The 24,993-nt window shown below is 40.7% G+C and overlaps 2 protein-coding genes across 3 annotated transcripts in view; one reads left to right on the plus strand and one right to left on the minus strand.

Moving 5' to 3' along the window:
* SDCBP (syndecan binding protein) overlaps positions 1-21,887 on the plus strand; it is a 33,488-nt gene extending 11,601 nt beyond the window's left edge. Inside the window, exons 2-9 of one of the 2 annotated variants that reach the window (XM_047841708.1) lie at positions 3,075-3,140; positions 8,796-8,874; positions 10,085-10,194; positions 15,930-16,091; positions 18,448-18,623; positions 19,350-19,521; positions 20,237-20,328; positions 21,199-21,887. In XM_047841708.1, the coding sequence (XP_047697664.1) occupies positions 3,090-3,140; positions 8,796-8,874; positions 10,085-10,194; positions 15,930-16,091; positions 18,448-18,623; positions 19,350-19,521; positions 20,237-20,328; positions 21,199-21,253 (897 nt within the window). In that variant the 5' untranslated portion in view covers positions 3,075-3,089 and the 3' untranslated portion in view covers positions 21,254-21,887. The remainder of the gene's footprint in view (positions 1-3,074; positions 3,141-8,795; positions 8,875-10,084; positions 10,195-15,929; positions 16,092-18,447; positions 18,624-19,349; positions 19,522-20,236; positions 20,329-21,198) is intronic. The other variant, XM_047841709.1, reaches the window with a different exon arrangement.
* An 812-nt stretch (positions 21,888-22,699) lies between these two features.
* The window catches only part of NSMAF (neutral sphingomyelinase activation associated factor), a 62,092-nt gene continuing 59,798 nt past the window's right edge, over positions 22,700-24,993 (minus strand). Inside the window, exons 29-31 of the mRNA XM_047841707.1 lie at positions 24,666-24,768; positions 24,408-24,517; positions 22,700-23,415 (exon numbers count right to left, since the gene is read on the minus strand). Coding sequence (XP_047697663.1) covers positions 23,321-23,415; positions 24,408-24,517; positions 24,666-24,768 — 308 coding nt within the window. The 3' untranslated portion in view covers positions 22,700-23,320. The remainder of the gene's footprint in view (positions 23,416-24,407; positions 24,518-24,665; positions 24,769-24,993) is intronic.

Consider the following 24,993-nt stretch of genomic DNA (forward strand, 5'->3'; position numbering starts at 1 on the left):
TACCACTCATCCAATTCATTTTTCCTGAGGAAGAGGGGATCTTGTGGTGGCCAGTGGCAAAACTAGAAGTAGAAACCAAAAATAGAAATAGTACTAGATTCAAAGTCAACATTTGTTCCGGTGAATTTCAGATGATTTTATGAGGTTGATAAAATGGTTGGAAAGGTAAATAAAATGTGTTTAAGGGGGAAGCTGTTAGAGAAATGATTTTTTGAGACACAGAAAAGGTACTCCCATTTCCCCTGCCCCCCGGATTAATAGAATTAAGTCATTTTTTTAAATTGTGCTTTCACATAAATTTGTATTTTATTCATAAACCTAAGCCCTATTTTCCCCTTAAAAACTATCAGGCCATTTTTATTTGGCATTTTATTGGAGGCCCTATCCCAGGAGAATTAGGCAAAAAAAAAAAAAAAAAAAAAAGAGAGAGAGGAAAGAAAGTAATAAAGTCGTCAAAGGATTTGAATTGGCATTTTCCCTAAGATATACAAATGGCCAATAACCAAATGAAAAGATGCGGAACATCATTAGTCATAGGGAAATACAAGTCAAAACTGCATGGGGTGCAGCTTCATGTATGCTAGGGTGTCTGTAGTCAAAAAGACAATAGTAAGTATTGGCGAAGATATGGAGAAATTGGGACCCTCTGTTATTTGTTGCTGGTGGGAATGTCAAGTGATGCACTTTGGTAAAAAGCAAAAGATTTATGCGATCTGAAAAGCCAGAGTATGATGATGCAGTCACTTTGGAAACCAGTTCGACAGTTCTTCAAAAAGTTAAACATCAAGTTACCACGTGACTCAGCAGTTCTACTCTTACCTGTGTGACAAGAGAATTAAACATACATGTTTACGCAAAAATTTGGATGTGAATGTTCATTAGCATCATTGGCAGCATTATTCACAATAGTCAAAAAGTGTAAAAACCCAAAATGTGATCGAGTGATGAATGGATACCCCAAATGCAGTGTCTCTCTACAGTGGAATATTATGTAGTCATAAAAAGGAGTGAAGTGTTGGTCCATGCTACAGCATGAGAAACTTGGAAAGCATCATACTAAGTGCAAAAGAAAGAAATACAAGAGTCAACATGTTTTGTGATTCTAAATTAAATATCCAGAATAGGCAAATCAAGAAGCAAAAAGTAGATTCTTAATTGTCTAGAGCTGGAGGGAGGGGAGAATAGATAGGCGTGTCATTTCTTTTTGAGGTGCTGGAAATATTCTAATATTAGATGGTAGGGAGGGTTGCACAACTGTAGACATATTAAAGCTGTAGAATTGCATCTTTTAAAAGTGAATTTTATGGTATGTGAGGGATATGAATTTTTTAAAAAGTACGGTGGTTCAGCATCCAGTCAAGAAATGGAAGCGATACAGCAATTTAAACGGTGAAAGTTGAATGGACGGAATTATTAACTATAACATGATTAAAGGGACAAGAATTGGTTAGCCAGAAGTAAAGACAACTTTAATGAATGCAGGAAGAGCAGATTTAGTAAGTACCTACTACCCCCAGGGCTGAGCTGGAGCGCCCCCAGAGGCTGCCCTCTTCCTGCGTCTGAGACCCGGGCCTTGGGGAGTGCGGGCCTTGCTCAGTGGAGGGTGAAGTCGGCGTCTCAAAAGCAACCCTCCCGGCCATTCTCCCTCTGGGGTGCTGGTGGAGGCCAGGATGGTGCTGTCTCTGGGGACTTGCTGCACACGAGGCGGTGTTAGGGACAGCTACTCGTGGGGAGGTGCCTCGCGGGTGGCAGCAAGCGGGAAGCTGCTCGGCGCGGTGCCGGGTCCGAGGCGCTTCTGTGCGCTGTGGGCCTCGGGTGCTAAAGAAGCCGCTCCCTGGCGGGAGCAAGGTGCTAGAGAAGCAGGCACGGCGAGGGCCTGGCCAGAGTGGTGTCCTGGACCCTGGAGGCGAAAACCCTCTCTCCTCCAGCGGGTCTCCAGCTCCCTGCACTGACGGAGCTTAACCTGGTGCTGCTGGTCACAGAGCAGTGTTCAGGGGGCCCGTCTCCATATCGCAGAGCCTAGAGGAATGCCTGGATTTGGAGAGGGGAGGTAGGTAATAAATTGATAGCTAGTTCCAGAATCTCTGTCATGCCTACCCTATGCCAGTTTGGGATATGTTCTGTTTGGTTGGCTTTAAAGAGGGTACCAGATATCTATTTCAAAATAGCCAAACAAAATTTTAAAGTACATATCCTTGTAATACTTCTAAAGAACTTTGTTTTAAATTACTAGAAAAAACAACTCATGGTCACTAAAAAACATTGAACAGTATAGAAATGTCTAAAATGTAAAAATTTCTTTGGGCTCCTTAGTGGCTCAGTCGGTTAAGCATCCGAGTTGGGCTCAGGTCATGATCTCATGATTCATGAGTTCGAGCCCCGTATCGGGCTCTGTGCTGACAGCTCAGAGCCTGGAGCCTGCTTCGGATTCTGTGTCTCTCTCTCTCTCTCTCTGACCCTCCCCTGGTCATGTTCTGTCTTGCAAATACATAAACATTAAAAAAAATTTTTTTAATGTAAAAATTTCTCTTATTCCTTAGTCCCTTAATATCTGCGTCATTCGTGTGTCCTGAAGATAAAACTATTGTTAATAATTGCTGTCTATTGTTTCTTCTAACTACGTGTGTGTGTGTGTGTGTGTGTGTGTGTGTGTTTCCTAGTGATAGAGATTCTGTAGATACTGCATAGGAACTCTTTTAGGGTTTTGTTAGGATATGATCATTGCACATCTGCCCAGTGCGTGTGCACACTAGGTAAGTCACATAACTGTACTCTTTGGTTTTCTAAACTTTTGAAGTGGACTTTTCCTTGAAGGGAAATTTAAAATCTGCAGTGGATACAGTTCGGTAGTAGTAGTAAGGGAAGGAGAAATAGTTTGCTAACCAGTAGTCAGTTTTTAGTGTAGGCTAGATGTTCATATTTTTCCACGTATCTTACAGTTCAGATGTTTCTTACCGTGTTAAAAATTTACACATGTTCACATGTATTGCTGGTTTATATGTTGCTGACTATGCATATTATTTAAATTTCAATGAAATCTGAATTACAGAAATTTATTTTTGTTTTTTCTTTAGAAAAATCCTGCGAAAATGTCTCTGTACCCATCTCTTGAAGACCTGAAGGTAGACAAAGTTATTCAGGTATGTTTAAGTTGTTTGTGTACTTAAAAAAAAATATATATGTAATGTCATAATGTTCTAGTTATAGGTGAAGTGAAGGGAGAAACTTAAATAGCAGATGCATTCATTTTTACAGTTCAACTTTTTTCAGTTTATTAATTGCAGACTAAAAAGTTACAGAAAAGCTACCAATTCTTTCTTGTTTCACTGTGAGTTAATGGGCATGGGGTATTATTTCTTTAAAACTGGACTTAAAGCTCTTTAAAGATAGGTTGATTTTAAGACCAAAATTTAAATACTATATATTTAAGTTGGTAAAATACACTTCACCTCCTTAGGCGGTTCAGAGTTTTGTTTAAAATTAGTACATTGTTCTGATTTTTAAAATGAGTCTTTGCCTTTTCTTCGAAGTTAAAAATTACAGAAATGGCGAATGCTTTTAGAAGTAGCGTAAAAACACAATGAAAGTGAAGGGTTTTATTTCCTTTTAGGTATAAGTGGCAGACATTTCACGTGTTTGTCCTCTAAATGTATTTCATTAAGTCAAATGTTTTTTGTAGTACTTCATGTTAGTATTAGTTTTGAAGACAGATGCTTCTGGGGCAGGCACCTGGGTGGCCCAGTCAGTTAAGCAAGCATCCAACTCTGGATTTTGGCTCAGGTCATGATCTCACATGGACATGTGGTCTCTGGACATGAGGTCCAGCCCTACTCCGGGCTGACAGTGCAGAGCCTGCTTGGGATTTTCTCTCCCTCTCTTTCTTTTTCCCCCTCCCTGTGTATGCTCTTCCTCTCTCTCTAGATACATAAATAAAATTAAAAGAAAATTTAGTTTTTGAATGAAGACTGAGTCTTCTGCTTAAGAAAGTTGGAAATAGGGGTCAATTCTTGCTGTTTTTGTGAGTTTTTATTCTTTTTAACTGGGATAATTTGTCGTATTTAATGAACGTATCCTTTTTTCCAGTTTACATTAAACTTGATCTTATAAATAAGCTCATTTTTTTTTAGCTCTTGTTTATTCTTTGAATTTGATAAGGTAAATGAAATTCCGTGATTTCCTTCATTAGTCCTAAAACCTTTTTAAAATGATAAATGTGATGAGATTCTTTGAGTTGTTAATTACTTCAAAGCTTCTTATCCTGAAGATCCTTGTTTACTCCAAGTAAGATTTACTTCTTAGTAATTATTTAACAGACATAAAAACTTTATTATAGGGGCACCTGGGTCTCAGTCCATTGAGTGTCCGACTTCCTCAGGTTGTGATCTTGCAGTTCGTGCGTTCAAGCCCCACATTGGGCTATGTGCTCTCAGCTCAGAGCCTGGAGCCTGCTTTGGATTCTGTGTCTCCCTTTCTCTCTCTCTCTCTCTCTCTCTCTCTGCCCCACCCCTGCTCATGCTCTGTCTCTCTCTCAAAAATTGGGGCGCCTGGGTGGCTCAGTCGGTTGAGCGTCCGACTTCAGCCAGGTCACGATCTCGCGGTCCGTGGGTTCGAGCCCTGCGTCGGGCTCTGGGCTGATGGCTCAGAGCCTGGAGCCTGCTTCCGTTTCTGTGTCTCCCTCTCTCTCTGCCCCTCCGCCATTCGTGCTCTGTCTCTCTCAGTCTCAAAAATAAATAAACATTAAAAAAAATTAAAAAGCTTATTCTAAGCCTGCAAGAAGTCTTAAGCAACCTCAAGTGTATACGTTTTTTTGGGCAAAGTGTTGGCCTTTCTAGGGTGAAAACCCCCCAGCAATAACAGTAGCAGTTGTATGGCTGAAATTATTACCTTATAGCAATGATTGGGTAAATACGGGTGGACATCATGAGTATTTATTTTCCATTATAAATCCACTGAGGATGTTAAAATACGGTTGGTAAAAGTGTCTGAAATCTGTTCAGCTGCTAAAGGCTTTTTGATGCTTCAATTTTAAGAGGTTTGTTCAGTCATGTAATGCTCTATCCCTTCTCTCTTCAGTATTTTGTCAGCATTTTTCTTATATAGTTTTATTTCTGCAAAATTCATCTGAACAAGCATATGTTGTTTTTGAAAAGCTTGTGTCTGAAATATTTAGCCTTCACGAATAACAAGCCATTAATAAGACATCAATAAGGATTTGCAGATGGATCTGAAGGAATGACTAATCTGTTTTCATCGTTTTCTGTTAGTTTTTATAGGATTGAGCTCTAACCAGAGTTGCCTTTGAACAGAAGTTTTTGATTTTTGAAAAACAGAAACAGGAAAGTTGATATTTATAAATGTTTGATTGGAAAATAAAGAGGGCTACGAACGCATCACACTCACCTCTTTAAGGAGAAGCAAATTATATGGGTATTTCCATTAGAAGACCTTTTAATGTTCTGAGCAGGAAGCTAGCTGCTTAGAAATACAACCATGAGTTAAGGAGGGGGAAACTTGGCTTTTTATTCTTTCTGTATTTAAAAATAGTCCTGCCTTAGTCACTGTAGTCCTGGGCTGGTCTTTCTTGTTTCATTTTCTAAGATAGAGATAGGTTTATTTTTGTGCTTGAGATGCCCCTGCAGAAGCAGCGTTTATTTTCTAATCTTCTGACCTTGTACACCACGGCAAAACTAAATTGCAGCAGCGAACTGGCAGTTCATATTGTGTAAACTATTTTACAAAAGCCATTCGGCTGTTGCTCTTAGCATCATACAATCCCTGAATCTCTGTCCATTATGAGGTTGACGCGAGTGTCTCCACGTGCATGCCCTGGAAGGGACTCCTTGGGGATCCCATTCCTTTCTTTTTTTTCTTTTTTTTTTAGTAGTTTGAGATTTCCAGTAAGTGTGAAATAGTTTGCTACATTTTAATGGTGTATAGTCTTTAAGCCCTTGATGTACCTTCTTCTTGTGTTTTATCTTTACTACAGATTATATGATAATTAAATATGTACCTATTAGCAGAGAGCTTTCTCTGTATAGTCTCACTTCAGTATTTCTTGGATGAGAACAGAAGCAATGAGTACAAGAATAGAAAAATATACCCAACGTAAAAAGGAACAATTTTTTAAACATTAAAAAAACAATTTTTAAAAGTTTATTTGAGAGTCGGGGAGGGGCAGAGAGAGGGAGGGAGGATTCCAGGCAAGCTCCACACTCAGCACGGAGCCTGAAACAGGCTCATGAGATCATGAGAAAGAATAATTTTTAAAAAATAGGGGTGCCTGGGTGGCTCGGTCAGTTATGTGTCTGACTTTGGGATCAGGTCATGATCTCCTGGCTAGTGAGTTCGAGCCCCATGTCAGGCTCTGTGCTGACAGCTCAAGAGCCCGGAGCCGGCTTCGGATTCTGTGTCTCCCTCTCTCTCTCTGCCCTTCCCCCATGCATGCTCTGTCTCTCTCTCTCTCCTTCAAAAATAAATAAACATTAATTTTTTTTTTAATTATTACGTTCTATTTTTAGAACAGTTTTAGGTTCACAGCAAAATAGAATGGAAGGTTACAGAGGGTTAACCTGTAATTAACCACCCCTCCCTTCAACACATACATAGAGCACATCCTCCCCCACTATCAGTATCCTCCTTTGATTGGTATGTTTGTCGTAAGTGATTAGCGTACACGGACACATTACCACTCAAAGTCCATAGTTTGTTTACATTAGGGTTCACTCTCGGTGTTACGTACTTGGTGTTGTTTTGACAAATGTGTAATGACAATAGCCACCATGGTAGTGTACAGAATCTAGTGTTATACAGAATTCTGTATTGCAAAATATGGCCCTAAAAATTCTTACCTATTCCTCTCTTCCTCCCCACTTACCCTGGCAGCTGCTGATCTTTTTACTGCCTCCACAGTTTGCCTTCTCCAAAATGTCATATAGTTGAAATCATACTGTTTTCAGACTTCTCAGGTTGGTTTCTTTCACTTAGTAGTATGCATTTAAGTTTCCTCTATGCCTTTTCATGGCTTGATAGTTCATTTCCTTCGAGTGCCGAACAGCATTTTTTTTCCTTAGAGGTTATCCAAGAAGTAATCCACTGGCTCCTAGCTCATTTTAGCTGATAGCTGCTGAAAGAACTTTGAAAATTCAACATACACTGAGTTTGTGGACTATTGTATAAAATTATAGAGATTTTCATTGCGTTTTATTTCAGTTTAGAATGTGACAAATTGTAAAACAATCAATACTAAAGTATGCAATGACAAGCATATCAGAATATTTACAGCCCAAATGAATGAAGTTCCCTCCAATGCTTTTGTAGGCTGTGCTTATTTAAATTAAGCTTCCATCACTCCAAGCCTCTTTGGGACTACTCTTGGCAGTAATTTCAGGAATAGGTGTAACACTTCATTATTTTTTTTAACGTTTATTTTAGACAGCATGAGCGGGAGAGGATCAGAGAGAGCGAGACACAGAATCGGAAGCAGGCTCCAGGCTCTGAGCTGTCAGCACAGACATTTACACTTTTCGTTACTCCTTTACTCACTACTCTACAAATACTTGTAGAAGAAAAAAAGCTCAACCAGATTCATATAAAAAGTCACGTATCAGAAAAACACCTAAAAATTTAAATACTTTTAAGTTGCTGATATTTTGCCGTTTTAGCATATCCCACTGAAATCATCTTCGTTTTATCAGCTGTAAGCAGAGGGATACACTGTACTAAATACAAAATTATTACAGAGTAAGCAAAGTGCAACTTTATCATGGGTATAAAAGAATAATGATTAAAATAACGTATAACTTTTAAACAAATTTGTCAGAGTCATTTCGCAATGCATGTATTTGTCAACGTGCCACTCTTACCGAAATACGCCAGGAACTCCTCTCAGGCTCCCTCATGGCGCATGTCACATTAAGTATTCCAAGATGAAATCCTTTTTCTGATACGGATCTGATTTTCTGAAATCACCATGTATCATTTAGAGACAGTATTGTAAGGTTGTATGGGCCACCTCTCTTTTTTTTTAATTTACGTATTTATTTTAACGTACATCCAAGTTAGTTAACATATAGTGCAACAATGCTTTCAGAAGTAGAATCCAGTGATTCGTCTCTACGTGTAACACCCAGGGCTCATCCCAACAAGTGCCCTCCTCGATGCCCCTTGCTCATTTAGCCCATCCCCCCACCCAAAACCCCTCCCAGCAACCTTGTTTGTTCTCTGTATTTTAAGAGTCTCTTATGTTTTGTCACCCTCCCTGTTTTTATATTATTTTTGCTTCCCTTCCCTCATGTTCATCTGTTTTGTATCCTAAATTCCAAGTATGAGTGAAGTCATATTTGTCTTTCTCTAATTTCACTTAGCATAATACACTTTAACTCTGGTTCCATCCACATTGTTGCAAATGGCAAGATTTCATTCTTTTTGGCTGGATTAAATAAATATGTGGATTAAATTGCAAATATGTGTATTAAATATGTGGATTAAATAATGCAGTTTAGGGGCACCTGGGTTAAGCGTCCAGCTTCAGCTCAAGTTATAATCTCATGGCTCGAGCGTTCGAGCCCCACATATGGTATATGGTAAATGCTAAAATATTCAGAATATAAAGTGTATTTTAGATTTGCAGATTTTCTTTGAAAAATACATTGCTGAAGGATTTGAAATTAAACTTTATTGAATAAGACTTAAAATGTTTTAGTTTTTTTGGAAGTACTAAATTTAACTTGTAAATTAGGGAAGAATTTTAAGTAAGTGTATATGTAGCATTGTAAGAATCTTCTTTTCTTTTTCAGGCTCAAGCTGCCTTTTCTGCCAACCCTGCCAACCCAGCAATTTTGTCTGAGGCTTCAGCTCCCATTTCTCAAGATGGAAGTAGGTTTATATTTTGGGTTCATTCTTCTTGAACAGAAATATGTTTAAGCTTTCTTTTACTGAAATAGGGAATCCAAAAAATTTTTTTTAACCTGTAGCATAATATGTGGTTCAAGTTCCAGTAATAGTAGGAAAAAAATGTTTACTTCAAAATAGAATCCTTTAATCAAAAGAATGAACTAGGACTATGAAGATAGGTCTTATAATTTAATCAAACTTAAGTGGATTAAGTTAAATCTCAGCCCCATAAACCCCTAATTTATGACTGCTTCATTATGAAAAAACAGTGTACGTGCACTGTGTGTCCCATGCCACTGCTCTTGAACTTTGTGAACTGTCTTCCACCTTTGTGAGGTGAGGATGGGGTTTGAAATTTCCAACCACCTCCGTTTGGGAGAGCGTCCCAAATTCTGGAACCTCTACTAGGTCTCCGTATATACTTCTCTTTGATTCCTTGTCCTTGTTTGTTTAGAGAGGCTTAGACCAGAGCCCCTAATTAGTATGACTTAAAATAAAAAAGGAGTGTTAAATAGATTTTTGTAGCCAGTCATCTTATAACTACTTATAACATTGTTTCTTCTAGAAAATTCATTTTAAGTCACAAGTCATGTAAAAAGGAACTTAAGGAAATAGCACCTAACTTTGCTACTAAGTTAAATACTGCTGATATTTAAATATGTTGTTTCTAAGATTTCGTTGGAATGTGGTTAATGTTTTTTAAATGCTCTGACACTAAATACGTTTTTAAGCTTTGATTTATTTTTTTTATTTTAGTTCAGAAGAATCATTTCAAAGCTGTGTTTATTAAATGAGTTGTAAAGTAGCTGGCTTGACAATAAACATTTTAGTCAGTTCTCAGGTGGAGAGCAGTGCTATGCTTACGAAATTGAGAAATAGGTTTATTTCAAGAAAAAAAGGTGAGATAATTTATTTGGAAAAATTATTTGTACTCTTCACTATTTAGAAATCTGAGGTTATTTCAGTTCAAATGTCTTTATACTTTATGACTTTCACCTTAAACTTTTTCTGTATCTCCCATTTCTAATTGTCATTACAGAGACAAGGAGACGATTTTCCAAATTGCTAATTTAAATTCATTCTAGATTTTCTAAATTAAATGTAGTTTTTAAACACAACTAGAAGCCCATAACAACAGTTTTCGTTTTAAACATTCCTGTGCTTTTTTTGTTTATGCATTCATTTATGTTAGATCTCTATCCTAAACTGTATCCGGAGCTCTCTCAGTACATGGGGCTGAGTTTAAATGAAGAAGAAGTCCGTGCAAATATGGCCTTGGTCCCTGGAGCATCAGTTCAGGGGGTACGTATAGTGTAATTAATTTTGAATTGTAGAAAATCATATTTTAGACGTAGATAAAATGTCTTACGGCCAACTCACAGATTTGTAACTTCTCTAATTTTAGATTGCCTTCTGGATCTCACTTCGTAAATGATCTACTTTCATCCCTTTACCACTTTTCTAGCTTCTTAGGAGTGAAAGATTCAGACGCCGCTGACTAGTCCGTTCTCCTTAGTCTTCTGCATTTAGTCAGTTACGAAGACCTGGTGATTTTGTCTTCACTGTGATTTTGGTATTCCCTTTAGTCATTCCAGTGCTGCTATAACCCTACTCAGGCTACTTCTAACCTCTTCAATTTCCTCGAGTGACTTCTTATATCAAACAGTACTCAGCTGCTGCTGGATTCGTCTTTCTGAAGTACAGGTCTGTCATATCTCTTTGGTCACGATCTTCTAGCACTCCGAACTCTAAAGCTCCCTGTAATAAGACCCCAGATTCTAGGCTTAAATCTGATGCATCTCACGGCCTCTTATTAAGGTCTTTGCTGTAAGGCCATAGCCCTTTATAGCACTTACTATAATTAAATCACAAAGACAGGGTCCACGTCTATCTTGTTGCCATAAGTCCAGTACTTAATACGGTACCTGGCATTTATCTGTTTACCAAATATTTATTGAAAACTTGCTTGGATCAGTCAGAGCCCATTTGGTAGACAGCAGAAGAAATTAGAAAAGTTGAAGACTTGAAAACGCGGACGTGGAACAGAGATGTAATTGCAGGAAGTAGCTGCTGCTCCTAGACTGGGGTGGCACAGGGAAGGGTTCGGAGTTTGCAGAGCCTGCAAGCTTGGGGGGAAGGGCCCCTTGGAGCTGGGCCTCAGACCTTGCAGGAGAGGACACTGCTGTTAGCGCCGGGACCTCGGAGAGGGTGTGGCGAGGACGGTTCTGGGAGTGGCAGTAAAAGCTGGAGAACGGAATCAACTCCTGCCGCCAAGATGAAGGCTGAGGCCCAGGCCGTGCTGACAGGAACAGGAAACAAAGAGGAGGGAACAAGGCACTTGTCCTCCTCTAGCCTTCCAGCCTCCTGTGGTGGATGCTGACGAGAAGCCCCTGACCCAGGAATACGCACGTAATCTGCACGTGTAAGCCCCAGTGTCGCCAAATAGAGTCTAGAAGGGTGGCTTAAGAGCTGGCACTGCCTCCTCCTCTGACTACTCAGTATGTGCACACACTTCTCCAAGGATTTTAACTTCCTAGGACAGCAGTTACTTCACAGGTGGCTTTTAAAAGATGTAATTCTTGGTAAAACTGAGGTTCAGTTCACTTTCTGTTAAGGGAGGCCCTCATGGTAAGCGTTTTAGGCTTTGCTGGGCACATAGGGTTCCTGTCGCCTGTTCTTGTGGTTTTCTTTGTTTGCTTACAACCTTTAGAAACAGAAAAGTCATTCTTAATCCAGGGGTGTATAAGCCAAGTCAGTTACCACTGATGTCACGGCGTTCCTCTTGCCCTTTCCCCAGAATGGGACAATGCCGGTTATCATAGCCATGTCTGGGCAGCGGCCTGTGGTACCAGTGACTGTGCAATATCAATTACTCCTTACTACTCATGTTCCCAGCTGAATATTTGTAACCTAAAGACAAAGGTATCAAGTTCACTGCTATAAAAAATTCAGGTATTTTGGGTAAAGGAAGTAGGGGGAAACAAAAAGATTAATTGCTGTATTTACAGAAGGTGTACGTACAGGTACAATCACAGAAGGTAGTCATGGCTACTGTGATTATTTTGGTGACTGATCATGATGCTGTAGTTGGTATTATGACTCCCTTTGACTGCTACACGTTCTTTACCCCCTCTGCCTTGAGCTGGTCTTTTCTTAATACCTACTGGGGTGACCTAAACCATTTTTGAAGTGTCTGATTCTCTGGGGTTCCTTTTTTTTTTTTTTTTAAGTGTTTATTTTGAGACAGTGCAAGCAGGAGAGGGGAAGAGAGAGAGAGAGAGAGAGAGGGAGAGCGAGAATCCCAAGCAGGGTCCGTGCTGTCAGCACAGACTGGACGCTGGACTCGATCCCACGAACTGTGAGATCATGACCTGAGCCGAAACCAAGGGTCAGATGCTTAACCAACTGAGCCACCCAAGTGCCCTGAATCCCTGGGATTCTTAAGCATCTTGCTTTCTCTTTTGTTTTATTTTGTTGCTGGAGATTTCTACTAACCTTTTCCATGTAGTGAATTTTTCATTTCACATACTGTATTTTTCTTCTCTAGATGGTCCAGCTGGCTTTGAGTCCTTGAGTGTACTGAGCATAGTCATAGTAGCTATTTTAAAATGCCAGTGTGCTAATTTTATGATTTATTATTTCTGAGTTTCTATTAACTGCCCTTTCCCCTAATCGTGGGTTACATTTTCCTCCTTGTTCACATGCCACCTGTTTTTTTAAAATCAGAACTGAATATTGCGAAATTTACGTTTTTAGAAAAGTGCTGAATCATGTTGTGCTTCGAAAAAGAGTGTCGGCACTTATTCTGGCAAGCAGTTAAGTTAGTTACATGTGCATCAGCTTGGTCATTCAGACGCTTGATTTTACACATTGTTAGGGTAGGTCTGAGGCAGCCTTTATTTATTTCTTTTTAATTTTTATTTTTTAATGTTTATTTTTGAGAGAGACAGAGAATGCGAGTGGGTTGGAGCAGAGAGAGAGGGAGGCACAGAGTACAAAGCAGGCTCCAGGCTCCGAGCTGTCAGCACAGAGCCCGACGTGGGGCTCATGAGCTGTGAGATCACGACCTGAGCCGAAGCCGGACGCTCAACCAACTGAGCCACCCGGGCTCCCCAGGGGCAGCCTTTATTTTATCGTAGGGTTGTTGTAGCCCCATTACTCAACATGTGTGTCCCCTCAGGTTCTCTGCTGAAGGTCCTGGGTATTTAATGAGCACACCACACTTGCTGGTAGGACCCTGGATGTCTCCCAGTCGTGTGGGATCTGCAGGAAGCCTCAGCTTACAGCTCCCTGCATGTTCTTTGCCTGGCCTTTGGAGGCTTATTTCATAGATACTGGGATTAGCATTCAGCAGAGGGTTCAAGGAGACCCCTGTACAGCTTTCTGGAGCTTTTTCTCTGTGTAGCTCCCTCCTTTTTGGAACTCAGCCCTATAAATTCTAGCAGTCTTTCTAGCTGCTTCTGCCTTCCTGATTTTTGTCTTTTCAGCTAACAAGAGCACAGTGCTCTGCTTGGGACTTGTACTTCTGTGTTCCAGTCCAGATAGTGGTCTGGGCAGAAAGCCAGGCGATGACAGGGCTCACGTCATATGTTTCCCGTCTTCCAGGGAATACTGTCCTACACTACCTAGTGTCCACTGTCCAAAAATTGTTGCCTCCTATCTTTCCAGTTTTCTGGTTATTTATCGCAGGAGGGTAATTCTGGCTCCATTGTGACTACAAGCTGAAGTGTATTTTTCTATTAATTTTACTGTTGGACATGGAAGACCTAAGAGGCATCTCAAAGAAGAACTTTCTGGATTCCAAACATAGTCTAGAACCCATTATCAAGCAGCAACCCAATTTCACTTGGTAACCAGAATTAATCACACTAGCCAATTTAGTAACCTCCTCTTGCCTTTGTTCAGTGGCATATGAAGTCCAAAACAATGGTTAGGTGATGTTCTTCTGATTCAGAGGAGACAGTGTTGTGTTCCCAGGTGGAGGCATGCCTCCTTCGTAAATAAGACCTTCACACTGTAGAGCTCGGTATGGGGGTACAGGGGGGCGGGATGCAAAACTTTTGTGTGTGTTTAGATATAACAGTGAGAGGAACTATTCCCACAGCCACACCTTGGTTTCCAGATCTTTTATTCTGGCCTTGGAAAAAACTGCATCATGTATTTGGTTGCACATTCCAAGCATATATTCTAGAAGCTAGAACCCTTTTCAGGGTGCTGTCTTCCACTGGCACCTTAAATGAGGGGAGATGAGAGCCAGTAGCTTAAGAACCCACATTTTCCATGCACTGTGCTAGGTGTGATAGATCTAATAGTGAACCACAGCAGTGTCCCGCCCGCCACGCACGCCAGTGAAACTCGCATTGTAGGCAAATAAGCCAGCGCTTATGACATGAACCAAATGAATAAAGTGCCAGGGCTGTATGTCAATATCGTGAGCATATGTGTTCTCTCTGAGGGGTTGACATACGATGAGTAAAGAACTGAAGGAAATGAGGGAGTAAGGCATGTGAATATCTGGTAAGAGAACACCGAGAACTTGAAGGCTTTCGGGCAGAAATGAACTTGGTGGACTTGACAAGACTTGTGTGATGGCCAGAGGAAGCAAGGGTAGGACATGGTGGTAGCAGATGGCATTGGAGGGGTAGTGAGGGCCGGGTGGTCTGTGGCCTTGTAGACCGTGGTAAGGGATGGGGATCTGAGTTGTGGGAGTGGTGTAATCTGATTTCCTTGTTTCCTTTTTTTTTTTTTAATTTATGTTTTTGCTCCGTGGACAGTCAGGAAGATGGTCTAGAAGGTTATTGTAGTAGCCCTCTCCGGAAATGGTTGCTTGCTTAGAATGGGGGTAGGGCGCAGAGATGATGTGGTGTTGGTCATAGTAAGTAAGAACACCTAGTAGGTCAAGTACTTAAAAATACTTGCTGGGAAAAATAAAGATATTTCAAAAGTAAAACCCCCTCCAAAGCCCCCTTGCCCCTTTGTTCTGTATTCCAGCCAAACTAAATAATTCATTGGCTTCAATTTTTCCGTTTCTATCCCATTACCTGATTTTCCTGTGTCTCTTATAGCTGTAATCATCTCTTGTTTTGAACCTGTATAATCTCATAAGTAATATTTTCTGGCATTGTGTTCTGATTTCTAGCATAATTTTATGTGTGCATTACTCCCGTTAAGACTTTCAGCTTTAGGAATATGCGGTCATAATTACCACACATTCTGAACCAAAAATTTGCAATCTGTGATTACATAGCTGAGGTTCCTTTTTCCCTGTTATTGTTGCTCTCAGCTCATAGTTCTTAGGTAGGTCAGAGGTTCTTTTGACAGATTCCAATTAAGAAGGCTTGGTAAGCTCTTCCCACATTATCTTTTTGGTTGAAGAAAGGGTCCGCTTAAACTAGAAAACCAGTTTTGGTCAAGAAAACTTGAGAAAACTGAGAAACTGGAAACATGGTACCTGCCATGAATGCCAAGTATAGCTCTTCTCGGTCAGTCTGCTTTGTGCGTACAGTTGGTTAGTCCATAAATGTTCACTGTGGAGGAGGAGAATGATCCTGTCTCGTGTGCCAGCACTTCTGGAACATGCAGTTTTAATCCTTACAATGGCACTGTGAGGTAAGAAGGTTCTCCCTTTTATAGAAACTCTGAAAGGGTCGGTAGATGGCTACACATCAGACCGTATACAGAAGAACCCTCTGGAAAATGTGTGTTTTCAAGAGTATGATGTGGCCTTTAAGCTCAAGGATAATATGTTTGAGTGAAGACAAGCCAGAGTATACATGAAGCAGATTATCAGTGAATTCAGAAGGCGACAGAGAAAGCCATTGAATCTTTTGGAGGTGATACATGTGGTAATAAATTTCCTTTAGGATTAGTAAATAAAAGCTGGGGACATTTTTGTGTGAATCCATTTATTTGAAGGAAACAGTATGCAAATTACTTTGAGGGAAACCACAACTGAGTATATTCAAGTTACTTGTCATTTTAGGTATTTTCATGAAGCATGTTTCTAAGTATTGACACGTCGTATATGTTTTTGTCAGCAGCTGGTAGCACGACCTTCCAGTATGAACTATATGGTGGCTCCTGTAACTGGTAATGACGTTGGAATTCGTAGAGCAGAAATTAAGCAAGGGATTCGTGAAGTCATTTTGTGTAAGGATCAAGATGGAAAGATTGGGCTCAGGCTTAAATCAATAGATAATGTAAGTATTTTTAATTATATTTCAGTTTGTCAAAATAGCTTATGGGATATTAAGTGATCACTATTAGCATAATTTACAGTGCAAATGTTTAAAAAAAATTTTTTTTAATGTTTATTTTTGTGAGAGAGCGAGCATGAGCAGGGGAGGAGCAGAGAGAGAGGGAGACACAGAATCTGAAACAGGCTCCAGGCTCCGAGCCGTCAGCACAGAGCCCGACGCGGGGCTCGAACTGATGAATTGCGAGATCATGACCTGAGCCAAAGTCGGACACTTAACTGGCTGAGCCACCCAGGCGCCCCTACAGTGCAGATGTTTTAATTAATTGTATTGCATCTATAATCAAGATTATTTTAAGTCCACTAACTTAAATTTTTCCACTTGGAGATGCTCTATTCTGCAGAGGCAGAGCTGATACTTCATTACCTTAAGTGAATTATTTTTTGAGTCTCCTTTCTGGAATAAAGTTCATCGGTCTATGTAGAACATAGTTTATACAGATAAAATTATGACCTTCAAATAGGGCATCATATGTACATGTTAAGAAAGACTGACCAGTGAGAGTTGGTGGTCTTGTGTGCATTTTCCAATAATGATCATTTAACTTGTGAAGTGAGTTTGCAGGCTTGTTATTTCCATCCTTCAGTGTGAATTGAATAGGTCATTTTTTGAGCAAAAGTGATTTTCTAATTAGGGCAGTCATTATTTTACTTTGTAATTAGTTCTTACCGCACCATACTGAAGAAATTAAGTGGGGTGGTTACTCTCTGAGGAGGCGTTTAGGATTGTTAAAGACATGCTGAGTCTCTACCCCGGTTTGTGGTTTCAGGCATTACCTCGGATTCCTTATCAGTCTGAAGTCTTATTAGCTTAGTGTGTCCCACCTTTTCACATAGAAAATGCTAAAGGTAATGAGTGTTGCACACTGTGGTAAATGGCTGAGGCTGATCCTGGCAGGAAGCCCCAACCCTGCCTGCCTAGCCGGAGGGCTCAGGGCATCAGCGGCTCGTACACCTGTAATTTACGCAGGACACGTTACCACGCTTCCTCGGAAGCCCTGACTTCGCTGCCTTTCCTTCCTTTTCAGTAGTGTATGCAGCCCCTTCTGCCGGGATTTGCTCTCTGCTCCTTCCTCTGCCCTAAAAGACAAGATACTCTTCATAGGCCCCTATCTCCATTGCACTTATCCCTGCAGTGGATTTTGCCGTTTGGCCAAAACTCCTTGCTCTGACCATTTCATAGGGGGCCACCCAGTTTTCGGTACTGTCCTAAAGTAAGCTGTAAGATACGGGACAGGAATTCTGTCCGACCCAGCCTAAGAGTATAGAGAGGGTCTAGCTTTGTAGATGCTTTCATATTTTGCCAAGTTTACTCTTCTTCATTTCTGAGACAGAGCGAGAGCGTGAGTGAGGGAGGGGCAGAGAGAGAGGGAGACACAGAATCTGAAGCAGGCTCCAGGCTCTGAACTTACCAGCACAGAGCCCGACGTGGCGCTTGAACTTGTAAACCACAAGATCATGACCTGAGCCAAAGTTGGATGCTTAACTGGCTGAGCCACCCAGACGCCCCAAACTTGTATTTTTTTTTTTTTATATTCAACATCTGAGATGGAGAGTTTATAAGAGTATAAGTATCCATGTGGGTTTAATTCTCTGTTGACTAAACTTGAGTTTTCTGTATTTCATAGTGGATTCTTTATAAAAATTGGAGTGGTATTGAATGTACCTTTTAGGCTATTACATAAACCTTAATCTTATTTAATTAACCTTATTTACTTCTCTGTAATTTAGCAAATGGGTTGAGGAGTCCTTCAACTCTAAAGAAGAGTTATGACCTTACACTGTCATTTAAAACAAATTTTTTTTTTAATGTTTATTTTTGAGAAGGGCAGAGAGAGAGGGAGACACAGAATCTGAAGCAGACTCCAGGCTCTGAGCTGTCAGCACAGAGCCCGGTGTGGGCTTGAACCCATGAACCGCGAGATCATGAGCTGAACTGAAGTCATGCTCAACTGACTGAGCCACCCACCCAGGCGCTTGTAGAAACCCTACTTTGTTTTCCTTAGACTTTTTATTCCAAGATGAAGGGGATGATTGAGGTTGGTCAGGTGGGTCATGATTTGAGGTAGAAATTACTAGTGTGATTTCACGTTTTTGCCCTAATTCCTGGGGTCATTGCCTCCATAAAATTTTCAGTTTCTTTTTTGGGAGTAATGACGCATACATATTGATGAAGTTTTTCTTTCTCTTTTTTAACTAGGGTAGATTCATAACCTGAACAGTTGGTTCTTAATTTTCCAGTGTTTTTAAACCATATCGTAACAGTGGCAAATGACTAAAGTTATTTCCTTATTCTCTAGGGTATATTTGTTCAGCTGGTCCAGGCAAATTCTCCAGCCTCTTTGGTTGGTCTGAGATTTGGGGACCAGGTACTCCAGATCAACGGGGAAAACTGTGCAGGTTGGAGCTCCGATAAGGCACATAAGGTGCTGAAACAGGCTTTTGGAGAGAAGATTACTATGACTGTTCGTGACCGGTAAGTTGACTAGACCGTTGAAATGGAAATTCAAGACTAGTTTTCCATGCTCTTGGGCTTTGAGATTCTGTGAACATGATTGACTGTGTTGCAGAAGAATATTAGATGTTATCGATTACCCTTACAGCCTTGCAGTTGTTTGGTGCCGATTTTTCTTAAAAATTTTTAGAGCATTCTGGTTTCGTATGCATCCTCTAGAAGTTACCTTCCTGTCTCTTTCTCTAGATCGTAGTAAATGAACATTGGCAGGGCAAGCAGTATGCATCTCTGGCCTCACTTTCCAGTTTACTGTTTAGACATCCAGCACAGGAGGGACACAGTGCCAGGGTCCCTGCAGAACTCCCAGGTTGGGGTGGGAGTTCTGAAAACCAAATCTGGCCTTCAGGGGCGTTATGAAGCTCTAGTTGCCAAGGTAGAAAGGTGGCATTTTTATATTTAGCAGTTTATAAACCAAACATTTGGCACGGAAATAAGGCCTCTATTTTCCTGCCCCTTAGCAAGTGTTAAGGGTCGACCTATGTCACATTGGTACAGTTAGCTTTTGGGTTTTTATTCTTCTCAGTTAAACTTCGGTTTTATCTAATTTTGTTCCTAATTTCTCACACGGTAGGTGTTTAGTAAACATTCTGCAGATGGAACATCTTCTCTACTTTAAGGAGAATTTTGAAGAGTAACTTGGGCCAATAGAAAGAATTAAATTTTTCACTTAACCCATTATGTCTGCAGGCCCTTTGAACGGACGATTACCATGCATAAGGATAGTACCGGACATGTTGGGTTTATCTTTAAAAATGGAAAGATAACATCCATAGTGAAAGACAGTTCTGCAGCCAGAAATGGCCTTCTCACAGAGCACAACATCTGTGAAGTCAACGGGCAGAATGTCATTGGGCTGAAGGTGAGAACAGAACTTGGGTCTCGTGCTACCTTTCCCATTTGTTTCAGTGGCGTTTGCATGTAGACTTGCAAAATAAATAGGAACTTGGGGAGATGTGGGACCTAGGACTCTGGCTGTGCTCTCAGGCCAAAGGAATTACCTGGACTATTCTCTGGAATTGTCGTTCCTATAGCACAGGGCTTGACTACTATGATCTCTGCAGTCCCTTGAACTAGAATGCTGTGGAGATGTGGGCATTGAGGATTTTGAGGACATTCTGAATGAGTGATTGCTCAGCTTTTGCCAACCCAGGAATGGTAGGAAGTAATGGTTTCTGTTTAGTACCACATTTTCCTCCTCCACAGATTCCTAAATAAGGCTATGTTAGGGTCGAAAGGTTTTCATTAAGACCTGCTCGTTTCATGAACTTGGTTAAGAACGCACTGTTAACTGAGAGGACACGGGACGTCTTGTACATGAAGAAAATTATTTCATCTTAATGAAAAAGATGATTCTTTGGCTACGATACTTAGTTTACTTAGCAGTTTTGTTACCACCTATAAAATTGCCATTCTATAGAATTAAACTTGGTGAAACTAGAAAAAATACCAAATATCAAGGGTCAGATTTTAGAATTATTAGCAAAACGTATGTGTACATACATATTTACCAAGAATAACATAATTTCATACTTCTTAAAGCCTTAGAATTAATTTTCATTGTGTGTTTTTAACAGGACTCTCAAATTGCAGACATACTGTCAACATCTGAGTCTGTAGTTACTATTACGATCATGCCTGCTTTTATCTTTGAACATATTATCAAACGGTAAGTAGACCGTACTTCCACTTGGTGCTTACGGTCCTGTGAGGTAAAAGAAAGTCCTTGTGCCTATGAAATTTTGACCTTTTCTGGTAGAAAAGAGGGACGTGAGCAGAAGTGGGCAGGCTTTCACTTCAGCTTCAGTAAAATGGACTAGAGTTGCACTCTGCCCGCAGTTCCTCTGCTCAGTAGAAATCTACTCGTGGGGGTTCACGATGGGAGAATTCCTGCCTGTGGGATGTTAGGAGTAAGAGTGCCTATTCTGAAAACATCTCAGGAGGCAGGTCAGGCGTGTGGTGCCACCATGGTCCTCAGGAAGGGAGGCTGGAAAACTGACTTGGGGGAAGAGAAGAGGGACAGCCAGTGTTACCTTCCCTAGAACCTTTGAAATCCTGGCTTCTGTCAGCTGTTTTTACCAAGCCAACTTGGATCCTTTTTTCAGATTCTGTCTTGCCTGTAGAGATAGTATTTAAAAGAGTAAAAACATAATACCTTAGTCAAGTTTGTGTTTATGGATAGAAGGAAAAGGAAGCTGGAGTCGAGACTAGTCAGAGTTCTCTTAAACCAGCGATAGGGTCTCCCTTCCCCTTTCCCTCCCAGTTCATAGCAGTGTTGTCATTTTCCTTGTTTTAGTCACCGGTATTAATATTCAAGCACTTACTTGTATCTGATCTAACTTTTCCCAGCCTTTCACAATGGGTATTTTGTGAACTAGATTACCTGAGACTCTTAGAACTCATGAAAAAGACCTTCCCTCTCCCCACAATTCCACTTGATTCCAAGTGCTAAGCTTGAGTGCGAGTTTTCTTGGATCGGCATAATAGCTTTTTTGAACCAAGAAACCCAAACCTCAGTATTTAACAAACTCTCTCGTAGGATGGCCCCAAGCATTATGAAAAGCCTGATGGATCACACCATTCCTGAAGTTTAAACGTCATGGCACAATGGAAACTTCACTGAACTTCTCCAGTTTACTTCTTGGGCAACTTAACTTTATATTATGCACATGAAGCTTTCTAGGAGCCAGAGAGCATATGCTGCATGAAGACCTTTCTATCTTACATTATGGCTGGGAATCTTAACTGTTTTGATCGGATATCTCCTCCCACTTCAAGATCGTTGTAGCCTTATCCTGGTTTTACAGATGTGAAACTTTGGACAGATTTACTGATTTTCATAGAGTAGTTTCTCTACTGGAAACTCGATGCTTTTACAAGCCATTATGATTAGAATGACTGATACAGGCTTAGCTCTGTGTTAGAACGAATCACCTTTATCCTGTATATCAAGTAGTGCTGCTCACGTTACTTTAGTTCTGTGGTATAATTGCCTTTTTAATGTGTTACCATAGTATGTGTAGAATGATCGCTTTTGATGGTTTTTTAGTTCTGCGTGCGTGAGTCAAACACCAATTAAGAACACTGGTTTCATTCCGTGTAAGCATTATACAGTGTAGGTTGCAAGAGACTGTGTTGATCATCATTAAATTGTAACTACCTTTACTCTATATGCTTGAACTGTCGCCTTAACTGTGTTAAGCATCTAGAATAAAAGCCAAAATAGAACTATTGCTGCCTTTCTAAAACCCAGAATGCAGTTCTGTATTAAACTGAAATGTACACTAGCCCAGAACGGTTAATGGTACATACTGAGCTACCGCATAGCTGCTTAGTTGCATTGGAGATTTTCTAGTCGTCGTGTAATGGAAATTTCTTTCTTCAAAAGTTACTGACCTTCTTTCCTAGAAATGAATCAGTATGTATTAACTGTAAAAATTCTTATACCAAATAGGATAAACTTTGACTCTCTTTTTTCATTTGTAGATTAAGTGGGATAGTATCTAATTTTGTCATTTACTCTAACATTATGTAACCTAGCTACTTCGGGATGGCCTTAGGATGTCTTCCAGGTAATTTGTTCCATTTCCTGACCCCTCCCTACAAACCAAGTGGCATATGACACATTACCCTCATTTTTTTGTTTTTTGTTTTGGTTTATGCCTATTCCATTTTAATTAAATATGTATAAATAAAGTTTAACTTTTAGCCTATTTATTGCATCATTTGGAAACTGTCCGTGGATTTCACCAAACTTGCGCATGACTTAGAAAACAGGCCCGTGGGGTTGTCTCCCGGAGCAGCAGGCAAATCAGTACTGTTTAACATCTTACCTCGAGATTTAGAAAAGCAAACCAAACAACATTTCCCCGTTTACTTTACCTTGTTTTGTTCTCTGGATTTGGACTATCTGAAGACAGTTCCAAAAATATAAGAAAGACATTCTCATCACTAAGTATGGTTTTCTACAAGGACCAATACTTGAAGTTCGTAAAGGGCACTAGCCTTGGTAATAAATCACTTAAGAAAATGAAAACAGCTTTCATTACAGAAAAATATTTTTAATGTAGAAAAGATGAGCATTTAATAGCTATAATGAAATAAACCGTCCTGTACACAGTAAACTTACTGTTATAAGAATTGCTGATCCTTCCCCAGGTTCTTAGAATCTGAGAACAGTAGGTTATACAAAGTAAACCACTCCATGAAAACACATACCCAAGGACCCAATGGGCAGCAATTTCGTAGGTAAGGAAGACAAAACAGCGTGACTCAGAAGTAGCAGAGAATACTGCACGTTTTCTTGGAAAATTCTGAGCTGCTCAGCGTTTTTTGGAAGTTTTCCCAACTCCGTTTTGTATCTCTTAGCTACTTTTCTTTGCCACTCAAACCTGCTGTCTGACCATCAGCACCCTGGGACGAACACCTGCCTTACAGATGTAATGTTTTCTCCCTACCACCACCACGTTTTGTCTGCCTTAGAGGATGGCGACCAATGGCTTTCAACGAAGTCACCATGATTTTGGAAGTCTAAAACCACAAATACCTCGTGTGGTAAAACTTTGAATACCATCATTGCACATTCACCAGTTGATTTCAAAGTTTGGTTTAAAAATACATTAAATAGAGTTCGACTTAACATTCAAGAGAGGAAAAGGCACTTAATACTGCAATTTCCAGAACATAATTTGTCTGTCTTCCCCTCCTGTGATGATACTGCTACACTGTTCATTCATCCATATACATGTCACAGCACCTAAGGGAAAGAGACCGTGTGGTTAGGTGGCAAGTTGACCAGGGGGCCCCGAGATCCGCTGTTAAGTACTCTCATCCTATAATCGGCATGTCAATGAAAAATAAGTGCTTGGCGCAAGGAACGTGTGAGGAATGAGAAGCCGCTCACGTGTAAAGCTGAAATAACGGAGGATTAGGGGTAACACCAGAATGCAAGTATATACACCTGCGATAACAGGAGGCAGACGAGAGGAAGAGGAAGGAATTGGTGTAAGGCTGCGAAGTCCATTTACTGGACAGAGTCAAAGGTTATTTAAAGCCAGTAAACTGAGAATGACCTACACAGGTCACTTTAGAACGTGAAGAAATAACAATGTCACCAAAGGAAAGAGGGAAGAGGATGTCGGGGGGAAGTTCCTGGTCACAGTGGAAAAGTAGATACTTATAACCTTAGAAACTAGAAGAATTGAAGACCACAAATCTTCGAGATGAGGAGGCAACTGTGCAAATAGAAGCATATACAGTGAGTCTCCAGGGGATACTGGGTGGGACTAAAAGGGCAGAATACTTCATACACGTACAACACATCCATCGTCTCAACAGTGAGTGCACCCACACCCAGGACGCAAACTGGAAGAAAGTCCTCAAAGGAGAACAGGGAGGAAGGGGGTCAGTGGTGGGAGGAAGATCGTTTTTACTGAAATTAATTACTTTTGTGCTGTTTTGGGGTTTTTAGAAAGCTTTGTGTGTGTACTTAAAAAAGTTGCAGCTTTTACGATGGTTTTTAATTCTCCAAGTGGGAGTTAATGCAAAAACTTCCTTTTTGGAGTCAGTCAACATAAATCTCAGTCCCGAAGGGTCACTTGGCCAACGAAGATGCTCGTGGGGAACGTTTACGACGTGGAGGGCAGTGGGGTGTTTTCTGCCTGGGAAAGGTAGGTTTCCTGATGGGAAAATCAGGTTGGAGTTCAGCCTTTTAGGAAGAAAGGTCAAGTCAACTGCATAACCCCTTACCTGCGTGGCCCTGTATTCTCTCACTGAGCTTTCCTCCGAGGAGGTCCCAAACAAGCAGTTCACCAGACTGACTTCCAGACAAAACAGAATTTCCATCCCAGATGAAGCACCTGCAACAATGATTTAGAAATAGTCATTTGGTCATTTATCATGAAGGAAGGGCCCTATCCATGCCGGCCAAAGCAAGCCCAAATGTCACGATCACGAGCTTGTCCGTAAACGTCTTCGCCCACTAGTAACATGAGCAAGAGAACGTACCTCTGGGGCTCGTCTGAAGTCATAGAGGAGATGAGCATTCCCGTCTGCACATCTATGACGTTTAGACAGCCATCTGCACCTGTGCTGAGGACGTGGCGACTGTCTGTAACGCAAGAGACAATTACAGCTTCAGAAGTGTGTTCTAGATCGTTCTGACATTTCATCTCTGGCATAGTGTTCGCTTGCATTTTCCCTAAGCTACTTGTACTTAACCAAGGACTCTCCTCTCCTGGAAATGTTTGTTTCTAAGACAGTGGGCCGATGACCCGTTGGGGTGAGTCCACCTGCGCACTATAAATCAGTTCCTCTGGTGAGCTGGCTAATTAAG

This window comes from Prionailurus viverrinus, chromosome F2 (assembly GCF_022837055.1).
Source record: "Prionailurus viverrinus isolate Anna chromosome F2, UM_Priviv_1.0, whole genome shotgun sequence".
Taxonomy (NCBI): domain Eukaryota; kingdom Metazoa; phylum Chordata; class Mammalia; order Carnivora; family Felidae; genus Prionailurus; species Prionailurus viverrinus.